General features: G+C 58.0%; 1 protein-coding gene across 1 annotated transcript; it reads left to right on the top strand.

The window, feature by feature from the left end:
* Window positions 1-834: 834 nt before the first annotated feature.
* Window positions 835-3,458, top strand: NRARP (NOTCH regulated ankyrin repeat protein). The gene has a single exon (XM_003279814.3). It carries the CDS (start codon window positions 1,184-1,186, stop codon window positions 1,526-1,528), a length of 345 nt encoding a protein of 114 aa, XP_003279862.2. The 5' UTR covers window positions 835-1,183; the 3' UTR covers window positions 1,529-3,458.
* The last annotated feature ends 9,819 nt before the right edge of the window (window positions 3,459-13,277 follow it).

Below are 13,277 nucleotides of genomic sequence, written 5' to 3'. Positions count from 1 at the left end.
TGGCCCTGGCGCCACACCTAACCCTGCTCACCTGGGCAGGACCCATGTGTTCCGCATGCTGGTGGGTGGGCAGCAAAGGGAGGCAGGCCGCGGTCCCGACCCTCCCGCTGCGCCCCGGCCCTGGGCTTCCTCCCGAGAGGACAGCGGAACCCCCTTCACCGCCAGGCGATGGAAGCCGCGGTGGCCGGCCGGAGGCCCCTCGCATCAGTACGGTTGGGGCACACATAGGCTGAGCCGGCGGCCATGAGGCTGCCCGCGCGCGGAAAGGACCCGCGTGGCTGAAGGCCCCACGTCAGGGCCTGGAGTTGCCACCCGCGTGGACGGCGAGCCCGGAGGCGCAGGCTGGCCGGGGTCGCCGCGCGCCTCTCCGCTCAGAGAGGTCTCTCCTTCGCCACAGGCCTGAGATGCCCGCGAACCCCCTGCCCGGGAGAGGCCGCCCTCGGGGCCACCTGGCGGTCGCGCTCGGGTACCGGGCAAGGCCTGGGTCTGGCTGCGCAGGGAGCTTGGAATTCCCCGGGTGGCCGGAGGGAGAAGGGGCGGGACGACCGCGAAGAGACGCGGAGCGCCCGGGGGGCGCGCGGACGGCGGTGGCGACGGAGCTAGACCCCCCCGGCGGCCACCTGGCCTCCCCCGCCCAGGCGCTGCCGGCGACCAGCGCCCCCTGCTGCGAAGCGCGCCGCCGCCGGGACCCGCCCCCAGACCCTTGCGCCCGGCACCGCCCACGCCCCGCCCCCACGTGGGCGCGGCCCAATCCCCGGGCCGCCGGCGCGCGCGTCACGGGCTGCCATTGTTATGCAAATATAAAGAAGGTAAAAGGCGCCCCGGCGCGGCGGGCGAGCTAGTGCTGCGGCGCGTGGGGAGGCGCCTTGGGGCCGCGTGGGGGCCGCAGCCGAACCGAGTAGGGACCGGGACCGCGCGGCGCCGCCGTCCCCGGCCGGGCCCGGCCCCCGCGAGCCGAGCGCGCGCCCCCGTCGCCCACCCGGGCGCGGCTGGATGCGGCGGGGTCCCCGCTGCGGCGACCCCCGGCCCCGAGCGCCCGGAGCGCCCAGAGGCGGCGTGAGGGGCCCGGGGACGCCGCGCCCTCCATGCGCCGAGGCGCGCCCCGAAACAGCCGGGGGCCCGCGCCGCAGCCGCCGCCCGCGCTGAGCCCCGGCCCGGCCCGCGGCCCGCGCCCGGCGGCAGCATGAGCCAGGCCGAGCTGTCCACCTGCTCCGCGCCGCAGACGCAGCGCATCTTCCAGGAGGCTGTGCGCAAGGGCAACACGCAGGAGCTGCAGTCGCTGCTGCAGAACATGACCAACTGCGAGTTCAACGTGAACTCGTTCGGGCCCGAGGGCCAGACGGCGCTGCACCAGTCGGTCATCGACGGTAACCTGGAGCTCGTGAAGCTGCTGGTCAAGTTCGGCGCCGACATCCGCCTGGCCAACCGCGACGGCTGGAGCGCGCTGCACATCGCCGCGTTCGGTGGCCACCAGGACATCGTGCTCTATCTCATCACCAAGGCCAAGTACGCGGCCAGCGGCCGGTGATGCCCGCTGGGACCCCGGACCCCGGCCCTGCGCCCGCGTCGTCTCTGCTGTACCTTCCCGCCAACTACCTCGGTGCGTGCCCGGCTCGCAGGCCCCGCCAGAAGGCCCGCGGCCACGGGAATACGGCGCGTGCGTCCCGGCCCCAGGGTCCGGCAGCCCCGCCGGCCGAGCGCCTCCCCGCGGCCTAGCCGGGCCCGGCCGGGCCGGAGCAGCTTCCCACGGCCCCCGCCCGCCCGCCCGCCTCGCGGGTGGGGGCGGGGCGCGGGCTCCAGCCCCTTTTGAAATTTGAGTCTCGCAACCAGCAAATTCGGAATCCCGAGATACCGGATCCTCTGCGCAAAATGTTTTCTCCCGAAGGTGAAAGGCGGGCGGCGGGAGCCGAAGGCGGACTCGGAGCGCCCCGCCGCCGCCTGCAGGACCCGCCCGCAGGCCCGGGACGCGCCGATGCCGGCTGCCGCCGAGGAGCAGCCCCGAGGTCCGCGGTCTGCGCCGCTGGCGCGCGGCCGAGGAGACGCTCTGCTGTTCGCTGTTCCTGGTGTTCTAAACTATTTATCTTGTGTGTGTACATTTGTGGGTGGAGTTTGTGCGCCTGGTTTTTTTTGTTTGGAAAACACTGCGTGGTCAATGTGGTTATGGGGGGGAGTGATGCATTTTTTTCTAGTCTTAAAACTAAAAACTTGAGTCTACCATTTCTTGGTTGCACTGAAAATACCGCCCAGCCTGATGGTGTTCCCGTGCTGTCCCTCCCCCTTCCCTTCTCCCCGCGTCTACACCCCCCGTCCTGTTTCTCCTCCCTCTTTCTCCCTCTCTCTCAAATCCGTGAGTTTTGGAAGCCCCAGGGCCTCTCCCCCCGCCCCTCCTGGATGAGGCCACCATCCCCCAAACCGGCTTGTTTTGCAGTTTCCCCAGGATCCTGGAAGCTCGCTGGCGCTCGAGGGTGGCGGGGACACGGGGTGGGGGGGCGGGGGGTGAAGGTTCGTTACCTTTTCTAGTGCGTTCTATCACAGTTAACGGTTGCACACTTTTTTAAAAAAAGTAAATGGATTTGCCACAATTAAATGTCATAACATTTATGACAGAATATAAAATATTAACATATTTTAAGCCAAGTTTTAGGTGTATTTTTTGAATCTTGGTTATAAACCCAATTTTAAAGGGCGATGTATCCAGCGTTGTGAAGGCAACAGAGTGTACCCATATTTATATTTTTATAAAATACCTATGAGACTGTGAATCTCTTGTGCTAATGGCTGAGTGAATTGAAGGACCGTTTTGCCCCTTTTCAGCCTCCCAGAGCTTCGAGGACTCAATTCGAATCCGAAATCCTGCCGTGGGGGAGGGGTTGCGTCGAGACCTGGGCCGGGGGAGGTTCTCCTGCGTCACTTTCTGTCCTGAAAGGCGCCCTTCCTGGTTTCTGTGGCTCCAATTTTCTATGCAGCCCCACACCCCTTGTTGTTTTGATCCTGAGAAATAAAAGGGAGGCTGAATTATTCAAATTTAAATGAGGTTTCCCCTTCATGGAAGTGCTGCTGACCCTTCGTGCAGAAATGGGGAGCACTTGAGGACACAGGTGGGTGGAGGCCCTTTGTGCGTGGCTGGTCGTATTCGGGCAGCCCTCCGTCGCTTTTTATAAAACTTTGTGTGAGAAGAATATATTGATAATGTCAGTGAAACAGACATTGAAATGGAGGCACAGATTACTCCACAAGGAGTTCTGTATATTTTTTCTAGATGCAAATACCTTTTTAATTATGTTAATTAATGTTAAGACTTTCTAGGCTTATATCGAAGCTGTGTGTGGGTCACGGGGTGATCACTTCTAACTGGATAAAGTTTGTGCAGCACATTCCTGAGTGTACGATATTGACCTGTAGCCCAGCGTGAAAAATTTATAAATAAATTTTTCATTGATCTTTTTATATTAAAAAAAGTTTGTTGGTCCTTCTTGGCTTTGGCACAAGTTGCAGAACACCCTCTTTGGGGACAGGGGTCAGGCTGTGACATGGTTTGTGGGTGCTGGGTGCACTATGCTTGGCTTGTATTTGTCTGAAGACAGAGCCTGGTAAACTCGCTCCCAGCCCCACGCAACGGCCAAGCCCAACCCTGCTGCACACAGGACTCACGAGGACCCAGCACCTCCAGAGTGCCCAGAGCTGGTGTCACAGCCTCTGCTCTCCCCAGCAGAACAGGTGAGACCTCCGCCGGAGAGGAGAGTTCGGCCTGAAGCCCTGCCCACTCTGACCCGCTAGGGGGTCATGCTGGAGGCTGCCTGCTGCACAGGAGGGGTATCTTGTAAATTGGGGGGAAATATAGCTGCTCACTCCTGGCAAGTGGAAAGTCCCCTGGAAGCACCCGGGAGCTCTGAAGGCCTGCACAGGCCTGGAGTCAAAACACCCCAAAGAGCACAGACCCTGAGTTAGACGAGCGTCGGGGCCAGGCACCCCCATTCACAAGAGAGGAGAGCAGAGCAGGATGGCTGTTGCCGGCACCTGATAGATAGAAAGGGGCAGAGAGTCTTGGTCCACTCCTGAGATGCCCTGGGGGCCCTGTACGGGGCTGCAAGGGAGCACGCCCGCCCCCAGCAAGAGCAGCCAGCAGGGAGAACTTGGAGAAGGGCAAAGACCCGGAGTTACAAGGTAAGGACTTTTCAAACCCCTCCGCCGAGTGTAAGGGGAATCTGCTTCCCTAAACGGTGTTCGCAGAAGGGCTGCCCTTCCCACAAACTTTCTCTGCCTTCCTACTCTGCACTGCCGCCCTGTTTACCCTTGGTTTTCCAGGCGTGTTTTCCGTCGTTACGCATTTCCTATCCTGCAGAATCGGCCTGGGAGACAGGCCAGCTCTCTGAAGCAGGCTTTGGGAAATCTTGCCCTGGGCCAGCCCGGGGATGCCCAGCCGTTGGAAAGGAGAGTGGCCACAAGAACCTGGACACGATTGGGGTGACCAGAGAATGAGGTCAGGCAGCCCCAGTGATGGCTATGCGGGAGCACTCCACCCTTCCCCACCCAGGGTCTGAAAAACAAAGGTAACATTTGTTACTGGCGTTAGCCTGCAGGTGGGTGGGGTCCCAGCCAATTGCTTGCCCCTGCAATATCCGGGAAGTTCTCCCACTGCAGAGAGGCCTGGCCTGGCACCAGGGGCCTCCCAGGCACATGGCTGCCACCCCAGGGTACTCTTTGCAGCTCCCTTAAATTCTCTCTTCTGAAAGATACATTTGACTGAGAAAGGCCTTGTGCTGCTTTTCTCTCCAGTAGGAACAAAAGGAAGCCTGCCCGGCAGCCCTGTGGGCAGCTGAGAAGAGGAGGGCTGAGAGGGTGGAGCCCTGGGGGGGGGGGGGTCTGCTTCCTCCCCAGGTGCCGCTGTGTACACTGACCAGCCCGGATGGCTGGGGACAGCCTCGCTGACCTTTCTTGCCAGGCACAGCCCTAGGGGGCAGGTAGACACACTCTAAAACCAGGCACAGCCCTGGGGGACGGGTAGACACACACTCTAAAACCACGATTGTCTTCCCACCTCTGGGGGTCAGATCTATGAATGAAATCTCAGCTGGGAGGGTCCAGGTGTTGTGAGCCCAGGAGGGCGGTCCGCAGACGCTGAGCACGGCCCACGGGCTTGTCCTTGTTAGGGAGCCCCGGGTAGCACATTCCTAGAAGGAGCAGCTCAGTGGAGGGGGAGGCTGGCCACCTGTGCGCCAAGAGTGGGCCTCCCTGGCTACAAGGGGAGGGGGGCAGCTCTGGTGTATGGGCAAAAAGAAGGAAGTCCCTGGTCTCTGGATATGGCCAGGTCGATGCTGCTATGTGTCTCTGATGCCTGTTTTCCTCCTGAGTTCAGTGGCCTGTGCACCCACTTCTTCCAGGGCCTCTGTGTTCAGCAGGTCACTTACTGCAGCAGGGTATTGGTGGGTATTAGCAGGTATGGTGGGTACTGGCCTATGGCAGAGTTACTGGGGAGTCCCCAACCCCCCTCCCCAGGCAGGCCCCTTTGTGGCCAGGGTGAGAAAGAAGGTCTGGGTGGCCCAGCCTACACCCTCAGCCCCGGCCTCCCAGATCTGCAGGTGTGCCTTGGAGGCCAGGTGAGGTGTCCAGCCGAGAGGCACGGAGGAGAGCCAGGGTGGAGGGGCTGGCAGGTGGGGGCTGGGTCCCTGGGAACCCCTGAGAGAAAGGAGACAGTCCCGGCAAGGTCAGGACCTGCCCCACATCCCCCGCCAGGACTGCTGGGCTGCCGTCCAACTGTCTGTCTCTGATCTGACCCCGGCTGCAGGCAGGAAGCGCTGACGTTGGAACGGACGCCACGGAAAGACCAGGAAATGCAGGAAGATGGTCAGCTAGAAAGAGTGATGTCCAAAGCCAGCAGGCGTGGGAGCCAGGATACAGCAGGCCAGAGGAGGGCGGACAGGACTTAGAAGCCAGGGAGACGGGGTGCGGGTAAGGAAGAGCGAGAAGGAGCTGCCCGCTGGGGTCTGTCCCCCAAAGGCCTCATGGCTCAGCCCAGGTTGGGACAGAGGGTCGTGGACACTAGAACACCCGGCGCACAGAGCCTCCCACCTCGGGAAGGCCAGCTGCCCCTGAAGCTCGCTGAGCCTGCGGGGAGAAGGCAGCGTCCACCTGGGCCTTGAAGGACGGGAAAGGAGGTCCCGCGCCAGGGACACCTGGGGAACCAAGCCTGAGGCCGGGATGCGAGGGCTCAGGCCACGGGAGGGGGCCGTGGAAGGTCTGGGAACCTCCGCAACTGCTGCTTCCGGGGCCTCCAGTGCAGACCCTCCGGGGCTTGGAGGTCCCCGGGAGGCCGCCCTCCACCCACCCCCGCACACTCAGGCTCCACCGCCCGGAGCCGCTCCCCCCGCTGGAAACCCCCAACACCCGTCCGGCGCATTCTTCTGCCGGGCCGTCCTTCCGACCGTCCTCCGCGCGTCCGTCTGTCGGTCTTTCTTCTCTCTCCCCTCCAAAGCCGCGGCCCCCATTCATTCCCGAGGCCTCTGCCCTTTCCTCCGAGCCGTCCGGCTCGGCGAGCAGCTGCTATGCTAATGAGGGCGGGGGACTGGGGCCGGGGTGCGGGGGGAGGGAGCCGGGCCGTGGGGGGCATGTGGGGGTGGGGGCAGCCGCTCACAAAGCCCGATCTCTGCATTCAAAACCAGCCGGGCCATTCCGGTCCCCAGCGCGCCAGGCGGGGACGGTGGGGACGGTGGGGACGGTGGGGGCGGGGCGCCTGCGCACCCGGAAAGCGCCCGCACCGCGAGGGGCTAGGGTAGAGTCGAGGGCCGGGCCGAGGGGGCGCACCCGGCTCGCAGCGCCGCGCACCCACTCGCCCCAGCGCTGGAGTCGCGGTCTGGGACGCGCGGCTCGTCCTGGGACGCGCGGCTCGTCCTGGGGACCCCGCCCCGCCCACCGGACGCCGCCGCGCGTGGGGCTCGAGCGCGCCCGGCGCAGGTGGGGAGGGGGCTCCGACCCAGCGCGGACCTCGCCGGAGACCCCGCCCTCCCCGGCCCGGCCCGGCCCGCGGGGGGCATGCGAGGCAGGGGAGGGGGCGCGCCTGGGGCTCCCACCGACCTCGCCCGGCAGCAAGGGCCGGAGCCCCCGGGTCCCCGAGCCTCGGAGCCGCCGCGGCTGTGCTGCCGCCCTGTGGCCGCCGCCCGCACTGCGCCTCGGGCCCGGCCGCGCTCCAGCGCGTGCACCCCGAGCTCCGCCCTGCCCTGGACCCCCGGGGGCCCCGAGTCTTCCTGCCCGCGCCTCGGCCTCAGGGAGGCGGGCAGGCAGGGCGGGCGCCGGGTCCGATGGCGGGGCCATGTGGGTTTTGCTGGCTCGGGAGCAGGGCAGGGTGGGAGGCTGCGGGGAGCCGGGCCCCAATACCCGGAGGTCAGGGGAGCCCTGGGGCAGAGGAAGCGGCAGGTACCCCTTAGCGACTCTTGGCTTCTGCAGCCCCCAAAAGGACCCCCAGACCAGGGTCTGGAAAAGTGACCCCTTCATAGTCCTAAACAAGCAGTTGGCAATGGTGTGCGGTTCTCCATGCGGTCCGATGGGAAAGGGAGGCTCTGAGCCGCAACGAGTAAGTAGATAGCAGGACCCCGTGGACGCGGCCAACCACAGGCCACACTTCCGGTGGGAGCAGGACCCGGCGCCCATCCCTCAGGACCGCTGGAAGCCGGGCCCACTGGGCCGTAGGTGCCGCTACATTAGCCATGGAGCCTCAGCAAATTGCAGGCTCGTCCTGGCTTCCCCGCCGCACTCCTCTCACGGAAGTGGCTGTGCTGGAGGCGCAAGAACAGAACTCTGTTCAGACGCTCGCGTGCTCGGAGATGGAGCCTGGAGACCTGGTTTACACCCGCTATGTGTTTAAATGGATAAAACTCTCCTCAGGTCTGTGAGCCTCCAAACAAGGTCCCCACTGCCATCTGCTGGCCCCACAGACAAGAACCCGCAAAGGAATGAAGCCCAAAATATCCCATAAACTTTCCAAAGAGAAATGACAAAACTGAAATAGTAGTGGTGTCAAAACACAGTGTATTTCTCAGCCCAATGAAGCTGGGGTGGGTGGCCCAGGGAGCCCCAGACTTCATGGATAGGCTTTTCGTTCACATGGCTCAAAATGGCAGCCCAGATCCAGCCATCACATCTGCACTCCAGCCAGCAGAAAGGAGGCAGGGCCCTCTCCTTCAAGGATGCCTCCCAACAGTTGTGTTGCCACAGCTGCTCACATCCCATTGGCTAGAACGTAGTCATACGACCCACCTCACTGCAAGGGAGTCTGGGAAATGTAGTCTTTAATCTGTGAAATGTGCCCACTTAAAACGGAGCCATGGAGGAAGACGGACTAGCCATCTGGGGGGTAGGGGCTGGGTGGGCGAAAGGCTGTGCCTCCCTCGGTGGCGTCAACATTCTGGCCATGTTGTCACATGAACTTGCTGGCAAAATTCTCAAGCCATGCGTTCACAGTTTGTGCAGTGATGAGTGTGGCAAAGACAGCTCAGTTAAAAATAAACATTATTTTATAGATTAGCTGAATAATACAATGTCCCACGAGACTGTGTGGCCATCAGGAAATTAACTTTTCTGACCTAGTGACCCAGGAAGCACTGCGGGCAGCGTCTCGCCCCGTGTAACGCAGCACCCGGAAAAGTGCCCGGGATCAGCCTTTGCCTCGGCGGGATCCTGGTTCCTGGTTCTTCCGAGGGCATGGCGAGGTCCCTGCTCCCTTATCTTGAGGAAAGTAATAAGTAACCCAGCTCTTTCAACTCCCAAGGTTACTTTGTCAATAAAGTGCGCCTTCTCAAGTCTTCCCCTCGGTCTCTTTATGGGCTGTTTCTTTTCACTCGACTCCAGACGGAAAGAAAATCGTTAGGTTTATCATTCACATTCCCAAACATCGACGTTACGGTGATGTAATTTACATGCAATAAAATGCATCCCTTGAGGGTGTGGCAAGTCTTGATAGCTGTTTACACCCATGTAACCCACACCACAATCACAATTATATAAAGATATTATTAAAGCCAAGAAAGTTCTCCGGCCCATCCCAGTCAATTCCTCCTGCCCCAGACCACCACCGACCTGACTTCTAGCACCATGGGTTCACGGCGCCTGTTCCAGAGCTTTCTCTAAAGGCATCACGTGGCACGCGCTTCCTTTGTCCTGCCTCTGAAACTCGTCGCCATGCTGTTGAGATTTGTCTGTGTGGTTCGTGTTTCCCTAACTTCTGCAAGGTGTAGCCTCTTTTTTTTTTTTTCGGAACTCGTAAAATCTGGCTGGTGCGCCACACAGGCCCATGTTCCCTGGTGGTTTTTCAGTTGGCACACTCATCTTCCTCCAGAAAGGAACTGCGTCACGAGGACACCCTCCTGGAATCCCAGAGTGCGGCACCGGCCAGCTCTTGTGTCCCCAGCAGGGGCCCCGCCATGTTCCCTGGTAGTCCGTCCCCTCTCACAGGCACTGAGCCCAGGGACTGGAAATCCAACCTGGGAGGGTTGCAGACCTGGCAGCTCCCCGTGCAAGGCTCTTCCCACCCAGACCAGGCCTGAGATCTGGGGCCTCTCCTTTGCCAGAGCAGAGAGGAATGAGCTGCCTACCAGGCACTTTGCTAGGACGAATATGTGAATGTCGGAACCTTGTAGGGCGCAAAGTCAATGCTCAAAAGTCAATTGTGATTCTATATCCTGTCAACATTCAGAAAATACCACTAAAATAGCATATGGCAAAACATAAAATGCTTAACAAAAAATTTAATGAAAGTGTGTAATAAAAGATCTCTCCAACGAAAACTATAGAACATTGCTAGAAACTTTTTTTTTTTTTTTTTTTTCAGATGGAATCTCACTCTGTCGCCCAGGCTGGAGTGCAGTGGCCTGATCTCGGCTCACTGGAACCTCCGCCTCCCGGGTTCAAGCGATTCTCCTGCCTCAGCCTCTTGAGAAGCTGGGACTACAGGCGCCCGCCACCACGCCCAGCTAATTTTTTTTGCATTTTTTTTTTTTTAGTAGAGACGGGATTTCATCGTGTTAGCCAGGATGGTCTCGATCTCCTGACCTTGTGATCCACCCTCCTCAGCCTCCCAAAGTCCTGGGATTACAGGTGTGAGCCACTGCACCTGGCCGAGAAATTCTTTTTTAAATCTAAATCAAAAGAGAGATGTATCATGTTCACTGCCTAGAAGACTTGATAGTGTTATAAGTGCTCCCCAAATTCATCTACAGATTCAATGCAATCGCAATCAAAATCCAGCAGGCTTTCCGTGGAAATTGGCTAGATGATTTTTAAAATTCATTTGGAAACACAAATGTCAAAAAAATAAACAAAATAATCTTGAAAATAGGCCAGGTGCGGTGGCTGATGCCTGTAATCCCAGCACTTTGGGAGGCCGAGGCAGATGGATCACCTGAGGTCAGGAGTTCAAGACCAGCCTGGCCAACATGGTGAAACCCCATCTCTACTAAAAATACAAAAATTAGCCGGGCGTGGTGGTGGGCGCCTGTAATGCAGCTACTTGAGAGGCTGAGGCAGGAGAATTGCTTGAACCTTGGAGGCAGAGGTTGTGGTGAGCCAAGATCGCACCATTGCACTCCAGCCTGGGCGACAAGAGCAAAACTCCATCTCAAAATAATAATAATAATCTTGAAAATAAAGAACAGGCCGGGTATGGTGGCTCACACCTGTAATCCCAGCACTTTGGGAGGCTGAGGCAGGTGGATCACTTGAGGTAGGAGTTTAAGACCAGCCTGGCCAACATGGTGAAACCCAGTCTCCACTAAAAGCACAAAAATTAGGCCGGGCACATTGGCTCATGACTGTAATCCCAGCACTTAGGGAGGCTGAGGCGGGTGGATCGCCTGAGGTTGGGAGTTCAAGACCAGCCTGACCAACATGGAGAAACCCTGTCTCTACTAAAAATACAAAATTAGCCGGGCGTGGTGGTGCATGCCTGTAATCCCAGCTACTCGGGAGGCTGAGGCAGGAGAATTGCTTGAACCCGGGAGGAGGAGGTTGTGGTGAGCCAAAATCACACCATTGCACTGCAGCCTGGGCAACAAGAGCAAAACTCTGTCTCAAAAAAAAAAAAAAAAAAAAAAAAAAAAAGGCCAGGCGCAGTGACTCACGCCTGTAATCCCAGCACTTTGGAAGTCCGAGGCGGGAGGATCATCTGAGGTCAGGAGTTCAAGACCAGCCTGGCCAACTTGGTGAAACTCTGTCTTTACTAAAAATACAAAAATTAGCCAGATGTAGTGGCAGGTGCCTGTAATCCCAGCTACTCGGGAGGCTGAGGCAGGAAAATCACTTGAACCCCAGAGGTGGAGGTTGCAGTGAGCTGAGATCATGCCACTGCACGCCAGCCTGGGCAACAGAGCCAGATTCTGTCTCAAAAAAAGAAAAAAAAGGTTTGGATCTTTGTGTGTGTGTGTGTGTGTGTGTGTGTGTGTGTGTGTGTGTGTATACATGTTTAAATGTGTTTATGTATATGTACAGGTATTGTTATATGTTGTATGTAGCATGTTACCAAATTGGCCTATAAGTAAATGGATACTCATAAGTTAAGTCCAAATGTCTATCAGGTTCACATGAATTTTATAATTTTTGGTAAATAAAATGGTTTTTTGTTTGTTTGTTTTTGAGACAGAGTCTTGCTCTGTCACCCAGGCTGGAGTGCAACGTTGCCTCCTCGGCTCACTGTAACCTCTGCCTCCTGGGTTCAAGCGATTCTCCTGCCTCAGCCTCCCAAGTAGCTGGGACTACAGGCGCGTGCCACCACACCTGGTTAATTTTTGTATTTTTGGTAGAGACAGGGTTTCACTATGTTGGCCAGGCTGATCTTAAACTCCTGACCTCATGATTTGCCTGCCTCAGCCTCCCAAAGTGCTGAGATTACAGGCGTGAGCCACCATGCCCGGCCAAAAATGGTTTTTAACTTATTGGTAAAATAAAACTAGAAATATCAGGCTGGGCATGGTGGCTCACGACTGTAATCCCAGCACTTTAGGAGGCTGAGACAGGTGAGTCACGAGGTCAGGAGTTCAAGAGCAGCCTGACCAACATGGTGAAATCCTGTCTCTACTAAAAATACAAAAATTAGCCGGGTGTGGTGGCAGGTGCCTGTAATCCCAGCTACTCGGGAGGCTGAGGCAGGAAAATCTCTTGAAGCCAGGAGACAGAGGTTACAGTGAGCCGAGATCGCGCCATTGCACTCCAGCCTGGGTGACAAAGCAAGACTCCATCTCAAATAAATAAATAAATACATATGTAAAAATAAATTCTACTTAAAGCCAGGTGTGGTGGCTCACACCTGTAATCCCAGCACTTTGGGAGGAGGCAGGAGGATTGCTCGAGCCCAGCTGTTTGAGATCAGCCTGGCAACATAGTGAGACCTCATCTCTAAAAAAATTTTTCAAACCTAGCCAGACGTGGCACATGCCTGTGGTCCCATCCACTTGGGAGGCTGAGGTGGTAGGATGGCTTGAGCCCAGGAGGTTGAGGCAGCAGTGAGCCATGATTGCATCACTGCACTCCAGTCTGGGCAACAGAGAGAGATCCTGTCTCAAAAAATATATATGTGGGGACAGGTGCAGTGGCTCATGCCTGTAATCCCAGTACTTTGGGAGGCCAAGGTGGGCGGGTTACCTGAGGTCAGGCATTCAAGACCAGCCTGGCCAACATGGAGAAACACTGTCTCTACTAAAAATACAACAATTAGCTGGGTATGATGGCGCATGCCTGTAATCCCAGCTACTCGGGAGGCTGAGGCACGAGAATCGATTGAACTCGAGAGGCAGAGGTTGCAGTGAGCCGAGATCGCACCACTGCACTCCAGCCTGGGCAACAGAGTGAGACCCTGAAAAAAAAAATAAAAAGATAAAAATAAAACCCACTAACTAGGTTTTGTTAAAGATTTACAGGAGCACGGGCCTGGCGTGGTGGCTCACGCTTGTAATCCCAGCGCTTTGGGAGGCCAAGGTGGGCAGATCACAAGGTCAGGAGATCAAGACCATCCTGGCTAACATGGTGAAACCCCGTCTCTACTAAAAATACAAAAAAAAAAAAAAAAATTAGCCAGGCGTGGTGGGGGCGCCTGTAGTCCCAGCTACTCGGGAGGCTGAGGCAGGAGAATGGCGTGAACCTGGGAGGCGGAGCTTGCAGTGAGCCGAGATTGCGCCACTGCACTCCAGCCTGGGCAACAGAGCGAGACTCTGTCTCGAAAAAAAAAAAAATTTACAGGAGCACCGTGACCTGACCAAGGACAGAGAAATGGCCACAGCCTCCTCGTACCCTCACTG

The sequence above is a fragment of the Nomascus leucogenys genome, chromosome 8 (genome assembly GCF_006542625.1).
Source record: "Nomascus leucogenys isolate Asia chromosome 8, Asia_NLE_v1, whole genome shotgun sequence".
Classification (NCBI taxonomy): domain Eukaryota; kingdom Metazoa; phylum Chordata; class Mammalia; order Primates; family Hylobatidae; genus Nomascus; species Nomascus leucogenys.
The sequence above is the reverse complement of the archived record's forward strand: the minus strand, read 5'-3'. Positions and strand labels throughout refer to the sequence as shown.

Excerpts from the sequence above, each read along its gene's own strand:
- NRARP (XM_003279814.3), top strand. The coding sequence starts at position 1,184 with ATGAGCCAGGCCGAGCTGTCCACCTGCTCCGCGCCGCAGACGCAGCGC.